This window comes from Ovis aries, chromosome 11 (genome assembly GCF_016772045.2).
Source record: "Ovis aries strain OAR_USU_Benz2616 breed Rambouillet chromosome 11, ARS-UI_Ramb_v3.0, whole genome shotgun sequence".
Classification (NCBI taxonomy): domain Eukaryota; kingdom Metazoa; phylum Chordata; class Mammalia; order Artiodactyla; family Bovidae; genus Ovis; species Ovis aries.
In genome coordinates, this window is record NC_056064.1 from 25,551,168 (window position 1) to 25,572,191 (window position 21,024).

Below are 21,024 nucleotides of genomic sequence, written 5' to 3' on the forward strand. Positions count from 1 at the left end.
AGGAAAAAAAAAATAGTTTTTAAGTCCACGCATGTTGTTTTATCTGGCAGCAGATTGCTCCTTTATATCGCTGAGTATTATTCCGTGTGTAGACATAACAGTTTGTGGGTTCATTCACTTGATGGACCCCTGGGCTGCTTCCAGTTTTACCTATTATGAATCTTGCTGCTATAAACATTCCTGGACAAGAATTTCAGTGGATACACATCTTCATTTCCCACGGGAAAATACATAAGGATGTAAGGTCTCCGCTTTCTTCTCCTCCACAGCCTTGTCATCATTCAGGATACTATTTCACTTATTTCACCTGGTTTACTATCTGTCTTTGGGGCTTCCCTGGTGGCTCAGATGGGGAAGACTCTGCCTGCAATGTGGGAGACCCAGGTTCAATTCCTGGGTCAGGAAGATCCCCTGGAGAAGGGAATGGCTACCCACTCCAGTATTCTTGCCTGGAGAATTGCATGGACAGAGGAGGTTGGCAGGCTACACTCCATGGGAGCACAAAGAGTCAGACACAACTGAATCACACACACACACACACACACACACACACACAGTCTGCCTTTACCCACGAGAATGTAAGCTGAGGTTTTTTTGAGTGCCTGGCATGCCTTGCTGCATTCTCAGTACCTAGAACAGTATTGACACCATGGTGGATGCTTAATGAATGTTGGATGGAGGAACCAAGGAATAAATGAATGAATGTCCTTTCCAGATCTCAATTCCCCCCAAAGTTGTTGGCGATACACCTTGACATGAGCCTTCTGTGGGTCACTTGTGTCCCGGGCATGAGTAAAGAGAAGAAAGTCTGCTCCATCTAAGCAAACCCTCTCTGACAACAGGAACCCCAGGGGGCTCTGCCATCCTGAGAATCCTGTTCAGACAAGAATCTCAGCCACATGGTAAAGAAACAAAAACAAAAAGTCTGCTCGTTGGCCTGGCTTTGTCTCCCTCCCTGGTGGTAGTTTCTGATGTTGAGGCCTCAGGAGCCTGTATTCTTCGGCTGCCCCCACCAGTGACCCGAACCTTTTTGCTTCCTTGAGTGGATTAAACCGTCAAGTTTCCGGGTGTTTGCAGAGCAACGGGAGAGCTGCAGACAGTAATGTGGTTTTATTTACAACATAACCTCTTCAGCAACATCACTGGATTCTGAAAACACAGAACAATTTTCAGCCTCTTGGGGATTTCCAAGACAGGATTTCCATAAACATTAAATATTGATGAATCTTATCTCTCTGCCGACCTCCTTGCTTCCTGTACCTCCACCCCAAGCTCCAGTGAGAGACAAAGAGACGGAGAGACAGACAGAACACGTGCACAGAGAGAAAGAAGAGGAGAAAATGAACCAAGAAAGCAAGGCAGAAAAATGGGAGCACAGACATGGCACTGTTTCAAGCAGATGAGGGGCTCAAAAGGGAGCCGGCTCAGCCTGTGTCCTAGGGCAGGGGGGATATACATTCTCATCCTGGTACTTCCTCTACAGCTTGAGGCTGGGTGCCCAGGATGGGAGCTCGGGTGTGGGCTGGGGCTGTGGTGTGGGTGGGCATTCAGCTTAGAGCCAGGTCATGACATGGCCAGGGCTGGGCTCTCCAAGTGGTGGGGCGTGATGCGTGTTCAGTCCTGTCTGACTCCTTGCAACTCTATAGACTGTAGCCTGCCGGGCTCCTCTGTCCGTGGGATTCTCCAGGCAAGAATATTGCAGTGGGTTGCCATTTCCTCCTCCATGGGATCTTCCGCACCCAGGGATCGAGCCTGTGTCTCTTGTGTCTCTTGCGTTGGCAGGTGGCTTCTTTACCATTGTGCCACCTGGGAAGCCCTGGGTGGGGTGGGAATCCATTTGCAAAGGCTTGGCCGTGGCCAAGGGGTCAAGGAGTGGACCTTCCACCAAGCAAGGAGTGAGGCCCCGAGCAGCACCCCCTCTGGGATCTCCTCTCCTGCATCCTTGCTCCTCTCTAGGCATCTTTCTCAGGATCTCTAGGATTACACAGCATCACCCCAAACTTCAGAGACAAGAGCTTCAGGTTTCAGAAGGGGAAACTGAGGCTTGGAGGCAGCTTGAAGGAAGCCCACAACAACCTCAGACCGGCAGGGTATGTGAGTGGGAGCAGAGGCCAGCCTTCCAGACTCCTAGCCCAGGGCTTTGCCATACACCAACTTGACCTCTGGGAGGCAAACACGTGAAGGCGGTAGATTTGTGATGAAATCCATGAACCAGCGTGGAGGTTGGCTTTGACCAGTCTCTTGCCTCCAGAGGCAGAACTGGGTAACATTCAAAACACAAAAAGGAGCGGAGATGCCCATGGAGGGAGATGGGGGGTGAGGGCGTTGACTTTTGCTTTCAGGCAAATGTCAGATTGAATGTAAACCTACTGATCCTGGAACTGAGAGCATGTTTCCCTCTGACCTGAATGCAGGTGTGCAGCTGTGTGGTTTGGGGAGGCAGTTATGGGAAGTGGACCCAGTTCAAGGCTTGTCATAAGGAATCCCAGGCTTTGCCATGCCCTCCTCCAGGGGATCTTCTACACCCAGGGATAGAGGCCATGTCTCATGTCTCCTGCATTGGCAGGCAGGTTCTTTACCACTAGCGCCACTTGGAAGCCCCAGGAATCCCAGGCTTTGAATCCCATTTACATGACTGTCAACAAACTATTGGGCAGTGTGAGCCTTGATTTTATCATCTGTAAAAGGGGGGGGGCATAGTTTAATGATTAAGGGTTCTGGTATGAGTTTAAATTCAGACAGATGGAGTCTTGACTTCTCTAGCTATAAGGGGATTTGTGGATGGAGTGAAATACAGTCATCTCTTGGTATCTGCAGGGAATGGGTTCTAGAACCCACTGCTGATAACAAAATCCTCGGCTCCTCAAGTCTGTGGTTCTACATCCACGGATTCAACCAGTGGCTGATGATGTAAACTGTGGTATCTTTTCACTGAAAAAAAATCTATGTATCAGTGGACAAGTACAGTTCCAACCATGTTCTTCAAGGAACAACCATACTATTAAGGTGTCTTTCAGAGAGTAGATTCTCGGCAGATTGGTTGGTCTGAGTCTGGGGGAGGCTAACATATGGGGTGGCGGTGGGGGCACTGGGCCATCTCCCTGTATCCACTCTTCTCCACTGGAAGCACTGCCTCACTAGTCCCCTTCCATGTCTCCAGCCTCAAAGGTGCCACCTCAAGATAGCTTGGGGCAAACATTAAAGTGTCCCCTTGGGCGATGGCTCTCCACAGACTGGAGCCCCAGACAGCAGATAGAGGTACTAATTCACAAAACCCAGACCCGTACAGACCCAATCCTTGGCAGAGATGTGAAATTTCATGCCCAGTGGAGGGAATGGGGCCACGCAGGATGGACTGCATCTATCAAGATCCAAGGGGATTTGGTCAGGCCACCGCCCAGCAGAGAACAAGTAGGCTCAGAGTTAATCTGTGCCTTTCCATCACACAGGCGGCTGGGTTAGCGCCTCCATTAAATGGACAAGGGAAAAACCTCAGAAGATACATCGATGGGAAAACATCCAGGTGGTTACTATTCTGTATGCAGAACTCACACACCCCAAAAGAGGCTAAAAGGGGGCAGGCGGAAAGGATAACACCTCTCCCTGCGAAGCCTTTCTCGGTAGAACTACTAACAGTCGCTGGAAGAACAAGCCTCAGATCACAAGGCTTAATAGCTGAAGCTTCACACGTTACTAACCTATTTACAGATGGTGCTGGATTTCACACATCAGCCCTGCCGTGGAACACACGCTCCCATAAAGGGCCTGTCTACTTGTGCACCAATACGGGGCTTCAAAATTAATGACCCCTCACCCAAATGGGCAGCACTGCAAACAGCTCAGCTCATTCTCACCTCCTGTCCAAATGAAGGAGGTGACAGGATCCGGAGGACTGAGAATGAGCAGGTTTTCTTCCAGCTCCGACACGATCGCAGAAAATTAGACAAGATCATTTTACTGTGTTTAAAAACACATTTACATGGGTCAAGTTGCTCTTGTTGGCAGACAGTCAGATCATTAAGATGCTGATGTGGCCCAAAATGTTCTTTCCTTGTCAAACTACATTCTGGGAGCTCCCCAAATCCACTGTAACTAACTAGCAAAGAAAAAAAAAACCGCAGAGATTTTTATCGGGAGCCACAAATAAACCTCAGATGGTGCTCAAAACTGGGGCATGGCACAAGGAAGGCACCCCCTCTTTTCCTGCTTTTGTGCCCCACCTCTGGCATCTGCTGCTCTTGGCACCCCTGCCCAGTCAGCCCTAATTAAGCCTGTAGCCCCCACTCCCCAATTTAGCTGTGCCCCATTTAACATTCTGCTGTGAGCATTTCCATCATAAAAGACTTTGAAAACACTTTCAATGGCTGTATTACAGTCCACTGTATGGCCGTGGCATCACGTAACCATTCCCACATTGCAGTACATCTATCTGAGCTTGTCTAGGAGCCAAATTAGGATGAGATGAAGCTGCAACTGGGACGTCTCTGCAGCCTTGGTTGCTGCTGGCCTTTCTGGAGAGGAAGTGCTTGGCACTCCAGGCAGGAAAGCACAGCCAGAAATCCCCAAATTCACCTCTCTCTCTCACCCTCCACATCAAGGAGAGGACAAAGAAAACCCTTCCGGCAAATAGAACCATGACCCCTGCAGGCCTCAATTTCTGACTGATCCTGCATCTACCAGACCTCAGGGCTGGAGGTGGAATTTGCTCCTTCATCCTCCCTAAATATTTGTAGAAGATAATCGATCACTGGGATTCAGACGCATGGCAAATGTGAGCTGGGTCTCGGCATGGCTGAGCCAACAGGTTCCAGGTGGCCCGCTGGACAGTGGTTCTCAGTGGGGGTGCCACAGGGACCCCGGGCTATGTCTGGAGACAGTCTGGGTTGTCATATCTAAGTGTGGCGGTGCTACTGGTCTGTAGCAGGATAGAGGGATACTAAATATCCTACAATGTACCGACAGATCCCCGCACAAAGTAGCTGACCCAACTGATAACAGTTGCAAGGATGAGCAACCCTGCCATAGAGTGAGATCGGGGTCCTAGTCCAGCTCCCGCTGAAAGCTGCTGGGGACCATCCAGAAGGCCTGAGTCCAAGTCACTCTCACAGCCACAGGGCAGGACAAGGGAGAAGGCAGGAACAGACATTCTGGGGACCAAAGGCTCTCTCTCAGATAGATGGCGGCTTTACCTGCAAGCACATCTGTAGCATCATCCTTGCCCTACCTGGAATCCCTAATTCCAGAGGCAGATCACAGGCAAACTTGGGTGCCAGTATTGCCAAGGCATCTCTGGGGGTGGCCCTGAGGACCACTGCCTCCCAGAGGGATCCCAGCATCCCACCCACAGCTATGAAGCCCACACCAGTTACACCACCCTCTCCCCCTCAACACCGTCCATAGCTCCCTCTTACCAACTGAAAAACATCTGGACTGAGAGGCAGGCCTCTGAGGCCCATCGCAATCTGTCCCCGCCCTACCTTTCACACGGTGCCATGGAGCCCTGCACACTGGGTGGGCAGGCTGGCTGCTTTCCCAGCCCCCTCACCCCTGCCAGTTACGTGCATTCCTCACACCCCTCGTTTGCCCTTTGACACTGCCCAGCATCTGCTGGCTCTAAGGCTTCCCCAGTGGCTCAGACAGTAAAGAATCTGCCTGCAGTATAGGAGACCTGGGTTCAGTCCCCGGGTTGGAAACGTCCCCTGAAGATACCCATTCCAGTATCCTTGCCTGAGAAATCCCATGGACAGAGAAGCCTGACAAACTACAGTCCATAGGGTCACAAAGAGTCGGACAAGACTGAGCAACTAACAACCCTTCCAAAAAGTTGCAGTCCTCTTCCCTGAGCCTTCCTCCCAGTCTCCTTCATCTCCATCAGGCACTGACCTTACTCTGATGTATGCCAGAGTCCCTGCTTCCTGTCTTAGCCTCTCTTCAGCAGGGACTGGCACCCCCCACCCAGCGTCAGCGTATGCACCTGTCCCACTAAGTGTGTCCTGCCAAGACCTGCTTGCAACATGAAAGCTGGAAATAGTGACTACTCACAGCTGCAACATCCTGTGGGTCTAAACAATGGGACCCAAGAAAACAGCCCCCACCCCCCATTCGATGATACAGGGGAGGCGAGGACAGGAGCCAAGCCGTTAGCACAGATCCTGATGCCTGGAGGGCAAAGGCCATTTATGAGAACCCTGGGTGCCCCTTCATCCTTGTTCTATCTGAACAATTCGCAGCATCACTGCCCAGAGCTGAGCAGGTAACCCATCCACGAAATGCATCTCAAGGGGAGAAGTATGAAGCGTTAAGGTGCAAAGTGGCATAAGGTACCAAAAGCCTGCAGGTCTCATTTGGCACATGCTCCAGTGAGAGACTGCAGCGACCTGGATTTGCGTCAGTACATCTGAAGAAAGGCTGGAAATAGGCATTGAAGAGTTTAAAAGCTTCAAATTCTGTGTCTGGGCCCCTCATGGGCTGCCCCAGCGAAGGTGCCTCCATACACTGGGGCATCCACCTGGAATGTGGCTTTGAAACCATCCTCCCCAACAGCAGAGTCTCAGGGGTGCCTTGCTTCTCTCTCACGCAGGGCTGGGGTGGGGAGGGATGCATAAAATGAACACAGCTTTTGACCAGGGCAGTATAGCAAAGTTTACTCACAGAACAAGGACCTAGCCCCTCCTAGGAATTGTATCCGGCAGATCCACCAACACAGAACTACCCCCCTATAAGGATAGTCATCGCAACCTTGTTTGTAAAAGCAAAAGATTGGAAACCACCTAAATGCTTAACAGTGGGGTGTTTGTTAAATAAATTATAGGACATCCATGTAATGGCATAGAAGAGTGAGGAAGTGCTTCCTGCGCCAATCTGGAGCAGTCTGTAAGACACAGGGAAGGAGAGTGGGGCAGGGTAGTGCGTATGGCTCGCCATCCTGACTCTGTAAAGGAACAACTGCCTGAATATTCATGGAATTTCTCTGAGAGTGGAAGGGAGAGGTTAGGCCCACCACCTGCATCCAAGGAAGGACAGAGTGGATGACACAGAGGGGTGAGAGGAAGACTTTCTCCTGGACACCCTTGGGTGTCCTTTCACCGTGATCCACGCGAGCATCTAGGAAAAATAAATTAAAGCACCAAAGACGCACAGCTGCGAGGCTGCCGGCTCCCTTCCTCTTGTTTCTTTTCCTGTCTCCTCCTCGACAGCCCACCCACCTGTCCCCTTCCTCCACCAATGTCACACTGAGAGGCAGCAGCATGAAAAGCTGGGGCATGGGGTCAAGGGTGGGATGTAGGGGGACTTCCCTGTGGTCCAGCGGTTAAGAATTCGCCTGGCAGTGCAGGGGACATGGGTCCAGGAAGATCCCACATGCTGTGGAGCAACTGAGCCCGTGTGCCACAACCACTGAGCCTGCATGCCTAGAGCCTGTGCTCTGCAAGAAGGGAAGCCACCGCAACGAGAAGGCCTCGAACCACCGTGAAGAGTAGCCCCGGCTCGTCGCAACTAGGGAAAGCCTGTACACAGCAGTGAAGACCCAATGCAGCCCAAGAGAAATGAATTAAATTATATATATATACAAGAAGGAAATGGCAAACCACTCTTGTGTCCTTGCCTGGAAAATCCCATGGACCGAGGAGCCTATGGGGGACGGGGTGGTGCTGCAGTCCATGGGGTTGCAAAGTCGGGCATGACTGAGCAACTAACAGACAGATAAGAGTGGGATGTAAACCCACTCCATGCTTGTGTATGAGAACTCTTACTCCTGCAAACCTGCGCTGGCTCTGCAGCAAGCAGGGGTCAGAGGATCCCCCTTCACAGAGTGCTGGGAGGATCAGAGCTGACCAGCAGGGGGAAGGCTGCAACCCAGCACCCAGCACACAGGAAGATGCCTGTGCATCTGCTGACCCAGGAGGCCAGCGGATCTGGACCAGTCGAGTTCCTCTGATTACAGTGGGGGTCTCTCCAGGGAGCCGCTCTGAACTGCAGGGGCGAAGGGAGCCCAGAGTGGGAGGTTTGCTTCCCTGCTGTGTGAGCAGATGTTCTTGCCACCTCTGCTGGCTCTGGCCCTACCAGTGGGAGAGGGGGAGAAGGGGGCCCCAGTCCAGGCGTCTGTGAATCAACAAAATGGTCTTCTCGGATCCCAGTATTGTGTCTCATAAGCCCTGACACCAAGACACCCTTGGCAGTGGCTTTGGAAATGCTGGAGATGGAAGAGAGCCACTTCAAAGGCTGCGCTTATGCAAGAGGAAAGCATGTAGGAAAAAGGCTTTGTCTCCCCCCATCTCCAAGGGAAGCATCTCAAGGGGGTTGGGAGCACAGAGCAGAGGGAAGGGGGCTCCTGGTGAGTAGGGGCCCTTGGAGGGCATGTCTTTGTGTCCAGCTCCATGTGCTTTCACTGAAGTCCACTCCCTGCACCCTTCAAAGCACCAGAAGGCTACAGAACTAGGCAGAGTTCAATTCCTGGCTCTCCCCTTTCCTGGCTGTGTGACTTCAGACAGAATGCTTAAGCTTTCTGTTTCCTCACTTGCAAGATGCAATTACTCAGAACACCTATCCCATTCAGTTGTCAAGAGGATTAAGTGGGTTAACCCATGTAAAGTTGGAACAGAAACTGGCATGGAAAAAATGATGAATACTGGTTAGGACGGTTGATAACCATCATCATCCCCATCACAGCCAGGACCTGCCTATCTCCTAGCCCCACTCGATTACACTGCCACGTGTTATAGTCCCATCAAAGCCAGTGGACCCCAGGATTTGGAGCAGCCCCAAGTCCTAGCCTACTGCCATTCAGGGCCATTTCCAGGGCCATAGCATCTGGCCCAGTCTGGAGATCTCGGGTCTCCAGCCTCAGATCTCAAAGCTTTCTGGGCAGCCTGCATGTCTCACCAGCCCTGCTTCACACCCCACCCCAATCATGCCATGTGCAAACCCTATCTGGCCTTGATCAATGTCTCCCACCCCAGAGCCGACAGGCGGTGCAGGCACATGGCCTTTGGTACCCAGCCCAGCACTTGCACAGAGTCACACTCCACGCCTCAGCCCTGACTAAGGGACCAAAGGGACCTGAGCGACTACAGCCCCTGAAGTCAGATTCTTGGCCCAACGCTGTCAGTGCCAATAACAGAAAATCCATCAGCACTCCCCGAGTTCCGAGCCAGCATCTTCCGGCTTCCAAACCAAGTCAATTTAACATCTGACACTTGTGCCAAGAGCTCACATCACATCGGGAAAGGCACGATCCTTTCAGTTTTACAAACTTCACTGACGATCCCCCACCCAGGCTCGGATCTCAGCATCAGCAGGCTCCCTGCTGGCGTCCTCAGCAACTCTGCTGCAAAGCCCGCCTCCCTCCCTCCTCAGCTCCCACCCGGGCTCCAAGGAGGACAGAGAGCTGCAGTCCCCCACGGGCACCTGCCCCTCCCTGAGACCACCACTCTGGCTGGATGGTTAAAGGACACAGCTGTGAAGTCATAATTTCTCTTACTTTCTGGGAGCAGAATCCGGAGCACGTCTCCACGGTCACATTGGCCTGTACCAGGGAGTCGGGGAAGGCATGCGTGATGTTCTCTGGCAATCGGAAACAGCCCCGGTACGTGACGGTCCTCCCTGCGGGGAAAGAAACGGGAATCTGGTGAGAAGCAGAGCCTGCCCTTCTTGGGGCCTGACCCGGAGGAAATGGCAGCTTCAGATCCTGAAATAGGTGGAATTACACTCAGGAGGAGCAGATTCCAAATTGGAGAGGGTAAACTGCCCAGACAGGCTATGTGTGGTCAAGCCAGGCTCCTGAGAGAAACCAGATCCCAGAACCTTGCTCACCAGGGTCACTGACAAGGGACCACTTGACTGAAGCTGCTGAACTCATGACTTGCAACTCCTGCCAGCCCTCGGGGGACAGTGTCCATCCTTCCTCCCTCCCTCCTTTCTTCCCCCTTTCTCTTTCTCCCTTCCTTCCACAAATCTGACTTTTTTTTTTTTCTTTTCACCATGCTGTGTAGCATGTGGGATCCTAGTTCCCTGATTAGGGATTGAACCCATGCTCCACTGTGAGTACCTCCCTGCAGCCTGTGGGGAGGCGGCACCTGGGTCACCCTTTTGCACCCCACACCCAGCCCTGACCCTGACATACAGCAGGTGCCCTATACATGCTGAGAGGTAAGGATGTGGCATGAGCTGTGAGAAGTTAGTGATCTAAGATGCTGCTGGCAGAGCCTCACCTGCCTCTAGACTTCAGGTGTGGCACAGGCTGTCACTCCCATTCCACACCCTTCTGCCCTGCTCCGCAGGTGAGAGTCCCAGGCCACTTAGAGCAGGAGGGCACCTCCAAGATGGAGCCACAGATGACCTACTCTGCACCTTCCTCTGATCCCAACCTGAAGCTCAGTTCAAACACACGCGTTTTTCTGTCTCTGGCAGGAGTTTGTTTTAATCTAAAATTTCACTGATGTACATACTTCAGTGAAACTGAATCCAACGTCACAAAGAAGTTTCAATCCAGGTCCCTATGCTGGTGGACTCAAAACCTCCTTTTCTGTCCTCCGTGGACACTAAAACCTAAGTCGTGTGGCCGCCAAGAGCAGCAGCTTCCCCCATGAAGACCCAGTGCTGCACAGCGTCGTCAACTGTCTTCATCTCACCCTCATGATTCCTAGTTCCCACTGGAGCCAGGGATTTCCTTACTTTCTTGATAGTTCAGCTTTGCATTTACAGCAACACTTGTTCAGTTTTACCCAGCACTTCATGGACTTCCCTGATAGCTCAGTTGGTAAAGAATCCACCTGCAACGTGGGAGACCTGGGTTCAATCCCTGGATTGGAAAGATTCCCTGAAGAAGGGAAAGGCTACCCATTCCAGTATTCTAGTCTGGAGAATTCCAGGGACTGTATAGTCCATGGGGTCGCAAAGAGCCGGGCATGACAGAGCGACTTTCACTTTCACCAGCACTTCAGGGTGTTGTGTAGCTAGGAAACACTCCTACTGTCTGGTCCGTCCCGGTAATCAAAGTCTGTCTCTGCACTTGACAAAACAGACTGGAACCCAAAGATGGGAGGCCACCCAGCACATCTAAGAAACACCTAAGCCAAGGCTCTGGGCCTCCTGGTTGGTTTTTCTCTCCTGCAGAGGACAAGGAAAGATGTGATTTGGTCACGAACTCAAGCGATCTTTGGCAAACCCTAACACCTCGCCCCCTGCCACAAGCCTGTCCAGGGAAGGTGGTAGGGAAGGCAGAGCACAGTTTCCGTCCTCCAGAATTTAGATGAAGGGCTGTGGACGCAGAGGTGGCAGACAGCAGGGGCAGACAGAGCTCAGGGACAGGCTGGCGCACTCACGCTTCCTGGAGCCGGGCTGGAGCTCCTCCACGCGGTACACGGAGAGCCGGCCCACACCTCCACACACGGAGCTCTTCTCCCCTTTGCACTCGTGGTTACACTCCTCCGGCCCAACGCTCATTGCTGGGAGTCGGTTCCCACAGTAGCACTCGGCCCCGGCCTCCAAGCCAGCGTAGATGTAGGACCTGCAGGCAGAACGGGGCCTGGGGTGAGTCCCAAGCCTGGCCAGGGGCACTGAGGTCTGGATCTAGCAATGGCCACTGGGTCTGGGGCCAGGATAAGGGTGAGCCCTGGAATCTCAGGACAGGAACCCCAGGTCTCCTGACACTGAGCCCAGAGCTCTTCCCACAATCCCCTGCCATCTCGTCAGTAAACCTTCTTTGGTTTTCACAACCGCATCTGATCGGTCGAGCTCTGATCGCACTCCGACAGCCAACTGGCAGCAGAAACACCACCTCAGGGACGCCACTCCCACGCTCTGGGAGTGCCTCTTAGCCTTATTTCCAGTGGAGCTGACCGTTAGGGGCCCCCACTTACCGCTCAGCACATGCGTCCTGGCAGTGGGAGACGGTCATCTTTCTCAAGTCAAAAAACACAGCCCCCTTCAGAGTCCGCTCCTGGCCGTCATCACTGAAGCATCCCACATAGGTGCCTGCAGGGGATGAGGGAGAACCACAGCAGAGACTCAGACACCCTGGAGAGCGGGAGGGTACTAACTCCTGAACCCACCCTTGGCATTGCCCTTCCTGGCTATGACACTTCTCAGAGAAGCCCAGGGGACAAGGCTGTGGTCCAACCTTCCCCACAGTGCTTCTGGACACTTCCAACTTGTTCCCTTCCTGTCCTCTTTCTTAGTTAATGGCCGACAGTCCTGTAGACACCCTGCCAGGAGCCTGGCATCAGCCAGGACACAACTTCCTTCCGCCAGCGCTCACCTGGTTTAATTAAGTCTGGCTGGTTTAATTGCTTCACCTGGACCCCTCTCCTCTTCATCCCTACCCTTCCTAGGCCAGGAGAGGCCTGTCTACCTCCATGAACGAACTGATAGGCAGACTCTGTTGCCTCCTTGTGATCCAGAAGGAAGAAATGAGATACGTAAAGTCTGATCTTAGCTAATATAGAGATTTTGCAAACAGGGAGAGCTAGTCCAAGAGGAAAAAAAAAAACAAAACTCTGCTGGGACATCCCTTGTGGTCCAGGGGTTAAGACTTCGCCTTCCAATGCAGGGGAGCTAAGACCCCACACGTTACGTGGCCAGTAAATAAATAAATAAATAAACCGAAGCAATATTGTTAATAAATTCAATCAAGACTGCAAAAATGGTTCATATTAAAAAAAGAAAAAGAAAGAAAAGAAAATATCAGCCATCGCAGGAGGGCAGAAACCCCCATCACTGGAGGTGTATAAGCGGCATCTATTAACATGTAAGAGGGCTGTTCTGTGTGGGAATCCTTAGGACCACAGGACCCTGAGCCCTCAGCAGGTCAGGCATCTCCAGCACATCCCTGGGAGGGGACGATGTTGAGGGGCAAGACTCCACAAATCAGTGACCCAACAGTGCACATGTCAGTGGGAAATAGTCCTGCCCTGCCACACCCCGCCAGGGAGCTGCCTCCCGGAAATGTACAGCGAAGCCTGGGGAACCTGAACGCTACTGAGTGCATTTGGTGTGTAAATGTCACACGCAGCGCAGCGCATTGAAGGAACTATGCACTAGGGATTTGCAAACACGCCATCACACCATCCGAGCTGCGAATGCACACCCACAGAGTTGCGCCCAGATCCGGATGGGGCACCCATGATGAAGATGCTGCCCGTCTCCGGGGAAACACTGGCACTCAGCTCCGGGATGTCTCAAGCGGCATCTGAGCAGCACACTGTAGCCACTGGAAGTTGGGCGTTTCTGGGAAGCATTGTGCCCAAGGCCTCCCCACAGCCAGCCAGCTCCCAAACAGCTTTGCGGGGAAGAGTGACCATCTCGTCCACTAGTCCTGGAGCTCCCGGATCAGGCGAGACTGGTGCTGATTACTCCTGCCAAGAAGCTGGCCCCAAACAGAAGCTCAGGGCCACCAGCTGAGTGGTTTGAAGGAGTGAGTCTGCCAGCCCACATTCCTGGGGACGTGAATCAGGGAGTGACTTTCCTGGGTATGAACAGCATGCTTAAATCTGTCTCTGGTGTTGACTAAATCATTTCAGCATTCTGTGCCTCAGTTTCCTCAACTGTCAAATGGATAAACGCCCCCCTCCCCCTCCCCTTGCTCATTTCTCCCGCCCACGTCTGGTCATGGCCCTGCTCCTTCCTGCACGTCCACTCTCTGCTTTCTACTCATCCTTGATGGCAGGGCTCACAGCCCTGGCGACTCTAGTCTTCTGCAGCCTCTCCTTTCCCTGCACTGTCACACTGAGTGTCTGGAAAGCTTGCTGTCACCCAAATCCTGATCATTAACTGTTGTTAAAAACTGTGTACACCTGTGTGTCTCGTCTTTGTACCATGAGCTAAGGCTCGTTGAGGGCAGGGACCACAACTTCCCCTTAGCTGGTGACTTGCTGCCAAGGTCAGACACGATGCCAGTAGTGGGTCAGAGCTCCTAAAACCCACACTGACATCCTGTGAGGGTGCAAGAGGGAAAGCGGGGAGCCCAAATGCAGTGGCTGGTCCTGCTGGCTATCCCAATGTGCAATTCCCAGGGCCCCTGGTTAAAAAAGGAAGGGGAAGATGGCCAAGATGGTAGGAAACAGGACTCTCTGTCACACCAGAAATGGCTGAAGGTCCAGGAACCTCAGATTAGAGAACACTGGGCTGCAGCGAAAGCAAAGACCTTCAGTGTCTGCACAGGGTCTTGCTCCCTTCCAGGCTATGACCCTCTCGAGGCTGCCTTCACTGGGACGCCCGCCAGCACACACATGGCCACACCCAGCGTCCATCCATGGATACAAGCTCCACTCCTCTACTCGGGGCTCCAGACACCCAGGCCCTGCAAGCTTCTCTCTCTTCGTATAAAGCTCAGGACTACCGAGACCAGAAAGCTTTCATCCAGGTCAGTGAAAATCAATCGTTCTCCTTAGCCTGCCTACTTAGTAAGAGAAAACTAATATTTGAGAGATTTCTGACATGTGTTGCTCAGCAAAGAAGAAATTCTATTACAGCTTTCAAGTAAACATCCAAAACACAGGCTCGGGGGTTGTTACACATTTATCACCACTGATGGGAAATTAACCAGAAGGTTCTGGTCACCAAGAGGTGACTGGGCTCAAGACCCCTGGAGGCTGAGATTGGCACATACACATTTGCGGGGCAGGGCGTGGGGGTGGGGTGGGAAGAAATCTCTCTTGGGAATGGGCTGCCTTAGATTCAAATCCAGGCTCTGCTCTGTCTGGCTGTGTGACCTAGCATGTGCAGCCTCTACTTCCCCGTCTGTAAAATGCACGCATGGTCCCATGGAATTCATGGGGTGGTTGTGAGAATTCCACGAGATAGCATGGAAAGTTATCTAATGCAGGCGTGGCATGTAGTGTGAGCTCAGGGGTGATTGTTACTGTTGTAATGTGTCATCATTAATAATAAACACTTTTAGATTACTCTACTTCCCCGAAATGCAAACCCTTCATCATTAAAATCGTGATAGCGCTGCTGACATCATAAGGCTGTTTGAAGATTAAATTAAATGAGATAACAGATGTCCATCTAGGCAGAACAATGGTTGGCACACAACAGATGCTCGGATAAGCGACAGCTATTATTATTCTCATCCTACACTGTAACCTGGGGCCGGGTGTGCCGATGGCTCCGTAAATATTAGCAGAGCACATTAATAAAAGAGAAAGAAAGGGTTTCGAGCAGTCAGGGTTGGGTTCTTCAAAAACAGGAGAGGCTAGCCAGCTCCCAGCTGGCTGGTGGGTGGAACTGACCAGTCTGGAGGAACACCCACGCTCGGCTGGCCCCGTCTCTGCTTGTAGCAAGACCCAGATACCTCCCCCCATTCGTGAGGAGGAGGTGAGCCTTTTTTCCTGGAAAAATAATGAATGGCTTTTCTAACTCCCTGACAGAGGCGAGAATGTGTAGAAAGAAAGGACTTCCCAGGGATGCACTGGGACACACTCTGAGGCGGATTTATTACTTTCGGCTGAAACGGAGGCGATGCATTATTGTCTGTGACTCTGCATCTGTTCATTTGCACATCAAAATGGACATGCCGTGAGGCTATTAACGATGGCTTCGGAGATATTGGAATGTCTTTGGAAATTACTATCAATAAAAAACAAACTGGCTATGGAGAAGTTACTATTTTTCCCCTAGTAAACTTACTGACATTTTATTCCATTATGGATGTTGTCCAAGGTATAATGAAATGCTCAGTGATTGATGGGGCCTCCTGCGGCTTCCAAGGCTTGCCGGATCCCCTTACAGGAGGATGGCGGGCTGCCCGGGGCCACGAAGAGACGCCCTCTTTGTCTGCAGCTCCAGCAGCTGTCCCGAGGGTGGGCCTCCACCAGGGAGGCCAGCCTGGCTATGCAGGGCCCCACAGAGCCCCAAGAGAGGAAGGGGGCTCCCAGAGGGTTCTAGGGCCAGTGCCCACCTCTCCCCACTTTCTCTGAAGATCTTTAACTGCGTGACACCACCGCCTCTCCCAGGGCGAATTCTTTCTCCAGTCCTGGGGGATATTCAAAATATTGAATAACTGATGAGAGGCATGGACTGGTCTGAATTGTCACCATTCCACACCAGAGCCTGACTGTTCCTGCTGAACTAGGCATTAACTCTTCCGTTGCCAGGTTTGGGGGTCACCAGGGAGGATCAATCAGAGTGCAGAAGGTACTCAGAGACTCAGGGCAGAAACCCTGGTGTATAATAGGTGACGGTCTGTCCTGTTTGGATCTCACCACCACCTCTTCAGCTTTTACTACAGCCTCTTCCATCGCCTCTTTAAAAGATGACTTGAAGAGTGCTTGCTGGTTCTCCTGGATGCAGATATTCTACACACAGGGCTGTAACCAGGTCACCCCGAGTCCTCCTGTCTTCTGGCCAGTCACCCTGAAGCCAGGTTGCTAAGAATTTGTCACTTCTGTGTACCGAGCCTCAAGCCTTTTGCACATGCCTCTCTTATGCCTCAGTCATGCTAGGGGGTAATCATTTAGCTGCACATCTGATTCCACCACCACAGACAGAGCTCCTCAAGTGTAAAGTGAATAGCACGCATGGAGACTCACGTGTGCTGAGTGTGGACTGAGAAAAATAAAAAGAGGAATCATGGCTAATTTGCCAAGGTCATAGAGTCAGTAACTGGCAATACCAAGAGACAAATGCAGGTCTGTTTTCAAAATCTATGCTCTTTCCATGCCTTCTTTTTAAGAAATGCATGGTGACTTTCTACACTGGCATCACCCTGATAGAGACTCGGCTTGTTGATGTGTTGGGAGGAGTTTATAGAAATTATAACTACACGAAATGAGCTACAGAAGTGGTTCCTTAATTCTCCCTCATTCTTACATGGAAGCCTTGCTGAGGAATCCCACCCAAGGGCTATGACCTAGAGGATTTCAGATGAAACTTCCTTCTACGGAAGTTTCTTCTATAGAAAGCTTAGTTCTGCAGTCTTCATCGTATCGGGCCACCATCCTCTTCTATATCCTGCCACTGAGGATCCTAAGCTACAACCATACTTCTTAAACTCAGAGAGCAGTTTTCCTGCAATTCATGGTACAGGATCAAATAAGGCGGTGGCAGAGATGCTGAGACACTGACTGAGATCAGTCACCACCCATCAGTGGCTCTGACACTCCCTGGGTGCGCACTTCACACAGCTCAGTTTTGAGGCCCTGCACAGTCTGGATAACTCAGTGTTAAGAGCTTCGAGCTGGAGCCAGGCTGACCCCATGATGGAGTCCCAGCGGCGTGACTCCAGCAGTTCTGGTCAGTGCCCTGCCTGTCCCCCAGGCCTTGCTGTCTCCAGGCTGCACCCTAAGATGTAGGTTCTACCCTCACTCCAAGTCCCTATCTGCTCCATAACATACCCTGTACTGGCCACCTCCTCCCCCGTCTCACTTCCCACTCCCTACCAGTGTTCCTGGGGTCATACCCAAAGCAGACCACATCCACGTGAATCCTAGTTTCCGGGTTTGCTTCCAAGGAACCAAAACTAAGAGAATGACCTTGGAGAATTTACTTAACAATTTCCGTGCCTCTTCACCAGCAAAACTGAGCTATAACAATAGTGCGTGCATGCTAAGTCACTTCAGTCGTGTCTGACTCTTTGTGACCCTATGGCCCATACCCTGCCAGGCTCCTCTGTCCATGGGATTCTTCAAGCAAGAATACTGGAGTGGATTGCCATGGCCTCCTCCAGAGGATCTTCCCGACCCAGGGATTAAACCTGTGTCTCTTACATCTCCTGCATTGGCAGGTAGCTTCTCTACTACTACTAGCAACCGCCTGGGAAGCTCCATAACAATAATAATAGCCCCTGTAAATACAACACTTACAGGTGTGTGGTCACTGATACATGAGTGAGCTGTTATTAAATAATAATAATTCCTGACCGCCAGTGCATACAATAGGCCCCCTAGTCCAGTGGTCCTCAGCCTCAGGGCACATGCAAACCACCTGGAGACCACACTGCTCCAGACTGCAGCCCTCGCCCCCGAGTTCGAGATTTGGGGAGTCTGAGAGAACCTGAGAACCTGCATTTGCAACAAACTCCTGGGTGGTGCTGGGGCTGCCAGCATGGGATCCCACTTACTGAGCTGCTGCTCTACATTATCACATTTAATGCTCACCACAACCCTGGGGCAGGTATCTCGACCTCCATTTTCAAGGGACGCAGAGAAATTAAGAGACGTGGTCACCCAATAAGTTTGGAGAATGAGCCAGGATTTAAGCTCAGGTCTGTCTCAGCTCTAAGATGCTTACACATCTCAACCCCCAGCCACATGCAGTCCAGCTAGGGAGTGAGCAAAACTCCCAAGGGCTTCCCCTCCCAGGCCCCTCCTGTCTACGGTGGGGCTGGAGGAAGCAGGATATGGGAAGGCCACGGGCCCTCGGTTCCCAATTCTCAGGCTGCAGCCAGGGCCAGGGAGAGGGGACACCAGTCTGTGCCCCCAAATGGGGCTCCCGGGAAGAGCTCCCATATGTGTAAGGGGACCCAGGCTAAGCACCTACCTCGGCTGCTGGTGGCTGGCTGGGGGGCCTCAGGGCTCAGCGCCGGAGGCCCCGGGGGGTCCCCCACAAAGTGGTGGAACCAGCGACGCCGCAGCTGGCGCAGCTCTGAGTTGCGGCTGCGGAGCCAGCGGGGGCCGGGCCGGGGCCGGGCCAGGGGACCCTGCAGCACGTCCATGCCAAGCAGCAGCTCCGGGCTGACCCGGCCATCGTGCATGGCTCGGCTGTCCAGTAGGCCCACGCCCAGTGCCACGGCAGCCACAGGCAGGGCCTGCAGCGGGCCAGGGGCCCGGGGGCCAGGCGGGAGGCCCACGCGGGCCCGCTGCAGCAGCAGCAGGCTGCCGGTCATCAGGTAGGCGGCCGTGAGGAAGAAGAGTAGGAACTGCGTCCGGCGGAGAAACTTCTGGAGTCGGAAGAAAGGTTTGGCCATGCCCCTGGGCGGCAGGGCTCCCAGCTGGAGCCCGGGGACGGCTCCTAGCACCCAAGCCGGAAGGAGGCCGGAGCCTCCGGAGGTGTCATCCCCGCATGCCGGCACCGGCCTGTTCTCTCCTGGGGTTACAGTTCCTCCTGCCGGGTTTGCAACAGGTGCTCAGATAGCACCATCACTGAGCCCCAGCCCTGGGCCCTGCAGCTGTAGCTTCTGCCCGAGTGTCAGGAACTTGGCCATCCCTGGGTTCTAGCGACCTTCATGTCCTGGCTTCAAAACCTGGAAAAGAGAAAGGGCACTTAGAAGGAATAGGAGGGTCCACCTCTCCCACTGCCCCAGGGTCAGGAGCCCCACGCCTCTGTGCTCTGTCTGCCAAAGGGGCTGGCTATGCCGCAGAAGTGAGGGACAGAGAGCCTGGTTCCAACCCCAGCTCTGCCACTGGATGACTATATGACAGCAGTTGGGCTATTGCACCTCATGGGGCCTCAGTCTCCTCATCTGTAAAATGGAACTAACGCTCTACCCTGGAGCAGTAGGACAATCCACTAATGATAACAGGAAGGAGGAAAAACAGCAGCAGTGACCTTGTATGAATCCTTAAACTATGTGCCAGGCTCTGAGCTAGACCCTTTATGTATCATCTCATTTAATCCTCACCCCAACCTGGAGAGAGAGATACATACAGCATTTCCCCCATTTTACAGATGAGGAAACTGTGGCAAAGGCAGACAAAGTAAATTTCCCAGTCACACAGCTGGGGAGAAGATGAGCCAAGGGTTGGAACAGCCTGAATTCAGAGCCTGGACTGTAAACCCCCATGTGGTCCAGCCTGTAATGAACCCCATTACCTATATGTGCACTCAGGCCAGCACATGAGTATACAGCAGGTGCTCAATGCATGTGTGTACTGGGCTTGCAAACTGTCTTTTGGAAATGCTTCTGCAGAGGGGGGTTGGCTCTAACCCAGGAGAGGGCACAGAGGAGGGAGTGGGCTTGCATAGTCTTCCCTGGTTCCTGAAGGGAGGACACCAGAGCTGGAGAGCCCCCCGGGCCGTGCACCTGTCAGCAGAGGCTGGGCTCCTGGTGTAGGGAAGCGGGGAAGGCTCTCAGAGAAGCCTTCCTGGGGTGCCCCTCTGCTACCCAGGACTCAGCTCTCACACTGGGCTTTGGTTTCCTTTGACGGCGCCTCTGAAGTGCACTGTCGGGGGTTGGCAAAGGGGCCCGCAGCTGCTGCGAGCTGGGCTGCTGGATAAGGACAGCCCGGCACACAAGGACAGGCTTGTCCCGGGGTGAAAGGCTCCGAGGAGCGTGACTAAGCCGCTGCCTGTAACTAACAAGGCCCGGGACCCCGGCCAGGACCCCACGGCCCCTCAATGGCTGCTCTGTGCCCTGGGGACAGTGGCCGGGTGTGAGAGGAAAGACAACGTTTGGGCTCTTGTGGCCTGGCATTCCAGGGTCTGGGAGGGGGTGGTATCAGATCAGCATGACCCTTTCTGATTCAATGCCGAGAGCCACCAGGTTCTGATGCTTCTGGGGAGGGCAGGATCTGAGAATTAAGGGGGTCCAATGGGTCCTTTAGGCTGGGGCAGGGGTAGCAGGGTAGGGAGTCAGCAAATGAAGGTGGAATTAAATGCTGAGTCTGGGAGCCATTTCAAATGGGTCTCCAGAGCTTTTATTTTCTCTCTAAGCTGGTGTGTGCCAGGCCCACCCCGGCCAGCCTCGTCAGATTTGTATAACCACAGAGAAAATCCCAAGAAATCCGGACTGATCCCCCTGCCTCCAGCTTTGGCCCCTGCAATCCATCCTCTGCAAGGCTGCCAAGGTGATCCTCCTAACACGCAAATCTGATCACGGTGCTCCCCTGCTTAAAACCCCTTTCAATAGCTCCCTGTGGCTTTGGGATAAACTCCAAGCTCCTTAGCGTGACATACAAGGCCCCCTTCCTGATCCAGCCCAACCAGCTCGTCTCTTGCTGGACCCTTCCCTTCCGCTTCCTCGTGGTGTGCACATGTGTGTGTAAACACACACACACACACACCCCATGGTCCAGCAAAACAACCACAGCATGTCTGCCCTGGCGCCTTTGCACATACTTCACCTGATGTCTTTTCCTCCCTCTCTGC

The 21,024-nt window shown here is 52.8% G+C and overlaps 1 protein-coding gene across 4 annotated transcripts in view; it reads right to left on the reverse strand.

The window, feature by feature from the left end:
* WSCD1 (WSC domain containing 1) overlaps nt 1–21,024 on the reverse strand; it is a 48,237-nt gene that overhangs the window by 16,274 nt on the left and 10,939 nt on the right. For all 4 annotated transcript variants that reach the window (XM_042255559.2, XM_042255558.2, XM_027975096.3 and 1 more), the window contains exons 2-5: nt 18,478–19,180; nt 11,859–11,973; nt 11,322–11,506; nt 9,479–9,600 (exon numbers count right to left, since the gene is read on the reverse strand). In XM_042255559.2, coding sequence (XP_042111493.1) covers nt 9,479–9,600; nt 11,322–11,506; nt 11,859–11,973; nt 18,478–18,904 — 849 coding nt within the window. In that variant the 5' untranslated portion in view covers nt 18,905–19,180. The remainder of the gene's footprint in view (nt 1–9,478; nt 9,601–11,321; nt 11,507–11,858; nt 11,974–18,477; nt 19,181–21,024) is intronic.